The sequence below is a fragment of the Sorex araneus genome, chromosome 8, assembly GCF_027595985.1.
Source record: "Sorex araneus isolate mSorAra2 chromosome 8, mSorAra2.pri, whole genome shotgun sequence".
In the NCBI taxonomy this organism is placed as follows: Eukaryota; Metazoa; Chordata; class Mammalia; order Eulipotyphla; family Soricidae; genus Sorex; species Sorex araneus.
This window is the reverse complement of record NC_073309.1, coordinates 54,064,406-54,069,105: the sequence shown is the minus strand read 5'-3', so window position 1 is coordinate 54,069,105 and position 4,700 is coordinate 54,064,406. Positions and strand designations below refer to the sequence as shown.

The window sequence follows — 4,700 nt, the reverse complement described above, 5'->3', positions numbered from 1 at the left end:
CATGCAGAGCCAGGAGTAACTCCTGAGCATTGCTTGGTGCGGTCCCCAAACAAACAAAACAATGGATTTGACTTGTAAGTTCAAAAGCATCAAGATGCAATTTTTTCATGTATTGCCTATGATTTTAAAGATATTACTTCTGTGCATTAGTATCAAATATGAGTTTTCAACTGTTAAATAATAAAATATTTAGGATCCAGAGAGTTAGTTCAGTGGGCAAGGCGCTTGCTTTGCATGCAAGCAACCTGGGTTCGATCTTCGGCATCCCAATGGATCCCCTAAAAACCACCACTAAGGATTCCTGAGTGCAGAGCCAGGAGTAAGCACTGAGCATCAACAGGTGTGACCCCAAACAAACAAAAAATTCACAATATTTTTTTATTTAGAAATGGAATTTTTACAGATTAGACTAAAAAAATCAACATTCTAAGGGCCACAAATCATCAATATTGGAAAATAATTGCTACTTTTTATATGAGACCTTTTTTTAAAACCATACTCACCAATTCCATTTTTTTGAGACAAAAGTTCACGTAGTAAGTAAATTGGGAAAAGTCTGAATAATTTTTATGAAAAGTCAGAAACAAGTTATGGCAATATACGCAGCAGAGAACATTCTTTACAAGAGATGTTTTATTTAATACTAATTAGTTATAAAAAATATATATATACTAATTAGTTATACTGACAATACATGTATTGTTACAGATTGATAACAACATTATAGACATCACATATGTATAAATATACATAGAGAACATACATGTGTAATATCCAATTATAGGCATGTATCTTATTCATCTTTGTATGATGGAAATGAACTCTTGTCAGCATTATAAATAAGGGTAATCTCATGTACAATATTTAATTGATTTATTTATTACATTGAAACAGTTCTTTTGTTTTTCAGATTGCTAGTGCTTAATACTCCACCTCAACTCAGAATGCAAATACAGAGAAAGCTATTTAAAAATCTGTCTTTATAAGAACTATCCACTAGGAAATAGTCACTATACCTTCCAATAAAAGAGAATGGAGCCAGGTCATTGCCTTTCAAATGGCTGACCCCACGTGTGTCACCGATATCTCCACCATGATGAATTTCACTTCAGACACATGAGCATGCAGTTTGGCCTTTTTCTTACAAACGTGTAGAAAAATCATTTTCATCAGGAAGGCAAAATTTGTCTGGTACCAATACTGAGTCCATGCCATCCACATTTTTCCAATTTTTCACTCATAGTTGATGTATAAAAATGAGCTAAGATCTGAAAAGAGAGCTCAAAGACTACACGAAGTCAGGAGCACCCCTCTAAAACAGATGACTGGTTAAAGAAACTTTGGTATATCTACACAATGGAATACTATGCAGCTGTTAGGAGAGATGAAGTCATGAAATTTGCTTATAAATGGATAAACATGGAGAATATCATGCTAACTGAAATGAGTCAGAAAGAGAGGGACAGACATAGAGGGACTGCACTCATTTGTGGAGTATGGGGTAGCATCACATGAGGCTGATACCCAAGGACAGTAGATACAATGGCCATGGGGACTGCCCATAGCTGGAAGACTGCTTCATGAGCGGAGGGGAGAAGGCAGATGGAATAGAGAAGAAATCACTAAGAAAATGATGGCTGGAGGAACCAGTTGGGATGGGAGATGCACGCCGAAAGTAGATAATGGACCAAACATGATGACTTCTCAGTATCTGTGTTGCAAGCTATAATGTCCCAAAGTAGAGAGAGAGTATGGGGAATATTGTCTGCCTTAGAGGCAAGGGGAGGGTGGGAAAGGGGTGGGGATATTGGTGGTGGGGAATGTGCACTGGTGGAGGGATGGGTGTTTGATCATTGTGAGATTGTAACCCAAACATGAAAGCTTGTAACAGTGATTCAATAAAACATTTTTTTAAAAAAATTTTAAATAAAAATAAAATTAATCACTTTCTAAAAAAAAAAGTCAGGAGCACCCCTGTGTATCCACCGCCCCCCGAAAAAAAAATGGAAGCTCAAGGCCATGTATACCAGATCTGAAACCAAATGGCCTATTGCACAGTTAAACCTTCAAAGCCTGAGGTGGCCCTTGTGTCCACAGCCCTACTGTTTCTTAGCATTACAGCATTACTAACCCAAGTACTGCTCGGTCTCACCTGGTGGGCTGAGTTATCATAGGGAGTGGCCCCCAAGTGCACCGAGCACGGTATGGAGACCCGCACATAGAATCAAGATACAATTGTATGTGCCCCTCTGCCTCTCACCCCTATATCATCTAGTCATATTTACCAGAATTATCACTAGCTGGTGGTCTGCATTCCTAATTGCATCTACCAAATATGTCACCTCTCTGACTGCAGGGATGAAACATACCGAACTTCTAACTGAATTCCGCTTTACTGGTCGCTGAATTCTGCTTTTGTTCTACCTCTTTCCAGTTCAGGAATGATCTGCCACCTGCTGTTCATTTCTATGTACTCCATCTTCACTACTCCATCTCTCAGACTTTTTGTGATCAATTGAAGCATACAAACATAATACATTTCTGTGATATCACATTGATTCAGAACCTGATGTCATGACAATAATCTCAACTCCTCCACTGAATGGGTAAGAAATAGTGTATCACAAAAAATTCACATGTGTTTCATCAAGCACTATAATAATGATTCATTAAGAATTTTGAGGGGGCTGGAGTGATAGCACAGCGGGTAAGGCATTTGCCTTGCACGCTGCCGACCCGGGTTTGATTCCCAGCATCCCATATGGTCCCCTGAGCACCGCCAGGGGTAATTCCTGAGGGCATGAGCCAGGAGTGACCCCTGTGAATTGCTGGGTGTGACCCAAAAAGCAAAAAAAAAAACAAAAAGAAAAAGAATTTTGAGTAAGGACCAGAGCGATAATACAATGGGTAAGGTGTTTGCTTGCATGTGGCAGACCCTGTTCAATCCCCAGCATCTCTTATGGTCCCCTAAGCACCACCAGTAGTAATTCCTGAGTGCAGAGCCAGGATTAACCCCTGAGCACCTCTGGGTGTGACCGAAAAAGGGGGAAAAAAAGAATTTTAAATACGCTATTCAGCATGTCCTTTTTACCATTTTCCCTTCATTCACATCAACTTTCTGGTATGTCAGAGAGAAAAAGAGCAACTGATCAAATGAACACTGTGCAAACAAAGACTTTAGACTTTTCTCATAGAGTTAAAGGGGCTTTTAGTCCTCATACACACAGAGCAGAACCTGGACACACCAGGCTCTCGGCTCAAAAGCAGAAAAGGACAGAGGGTTGGGAAACACAAAGCGATGACTGAATTGAAGTTCAAGAGGAACCAGTCGGGATTATTGAAAACAGACAAAGAAACATGAAAGATGGAAGAAATAGAGTTGAAATAGATGAAGGTGCTCACCAGGAAGAGGACGGTCTGGGTGGCTCGGGACTCAGGGGACGATTTAGAGGATACTCTGGTTCTGTGAAGGTGCTGAACCCTCTGCTTGTGCCTGTAGAGGATCAGAACCATGGAACCACTGGCCCACAGCATGATCACAAAAAATATCACATCGGGGAAGGAGAGCAGCATAGCATACACTGAATCCATGGTTTGGTCATGACGAACAGCAGAACAGTAGCCAAAACTTTTTTGGTTTGAGGAGGCATTACTGTCTAAACTATGAGACATGAATACAGGATAGATGACATTCACCAGCATGTTCACAGTCCAGCACAGGATGATAGAGGGGCCCACACATTTGGGAGCTTTACCTTTCAGCTCCCCCCACCAGGAGTTCCTGGGGCTGATGGTGATGGCCTGGAAGACACCCAAGAGGCAGGTGGTCCCAATGGACATACCCCTGCCCACCCCACGAATGTAGGGGAGAAACTTGCACCCCATGACATGGAGACTGTGAAGCCAGCCAAAAGATGCCATGGTGTAGCGGGTTCCACTTGAGAACAGGACCAAGAAATTGGCTACAATCAGGTTCTTGACAATCAAATCTGTGCATCTCAGCCGAAATCCCGTGAAGTAAAGGAAGAAATAATAGAAAAGAAGAAAACAATTCCCCAAGATCCCAGATAAACTCTGTAATAAGACTATCGTTCCTACTATCAAATCTCTGGTGTCCATCATGCTGGTTCCAAAGAGGGAAGTTTCTCTTCTGAGCTAGAGAACCCTGCATGGGAAAGAAAGCACAGGCCCCTATCATGTGTATCGAGTCCACTGATATTCTGTCTTCTCCATGGTCCATACCCTTCTGCTGTGTAATATGCTGGCCTTCTACCACCTAGAGGTTTTCAAGAGTCGGGGGTACAGCCAAGAAAATCATAGTCAATGTCTGACTCATGACCGTGAAGGTGGGCAGGCACTACCTACTTTATTCCCAACAAATTCTCTAGCAGGCATTAAGACATTCCTCATCAAGGAGACATGACAGAGACACGGAGATGTCAGGGTATGACAGAAGTCCCTGCCCTGATGAAGGGTCAGGAAAAAGTTTCTCGTTGGCTGGGATGTAACAGAGATAGTGCTTGCCACGCACTCCCTGCAAACTCACTCTCAGCTGCACCCTCATGAGCCAGACCCTCATCTATTCAGTGAAATCTCCTGTCAGTTTGAATTAGTGTCATTTGCAAAATTAGTTTCTTGGACATAATGGAAATGACTCATTTCTATTTCTTTTAGAAGACTTGTTTTCAGACAGATTTCAA

The 4,700-nt window shown here is 41.6% G+C and overlaps 1 protein-coding gene across 1 annotated transcript; it reads right to left on the bottom strand.

The window, feature by feature from the left end:
• Positions 1–3,177: 3,177 nt before the first annotated feature.
• LOC129406857 (vomeronasal type-1 receptor 4-like) lies at positions 3,178–4,163 on the bottom strand. The gene has a single exon (XM_055146472.1). The coding sequence runs from the start codon at positions 4,120–4,122 to the stop codon at positions 3,178–3,180; it is 945 nt and encodes a 314-aa protein (XP_055002447.1). The 5' UTR covers positions 4,123–4,163.
• Between the last annotated feature and the right edge of the window lie 537 nt (positions 4,164–4,700).

Excerpts from the sequence above, each read along its gene's own strand:
- LOC129406857 (XM_055146472.1), bottom strand. The coding sequence starts at position 4,122 with ATGATGGACACCAGAGATTTGATAGTAGGAACGATAGTCTTATTACAG.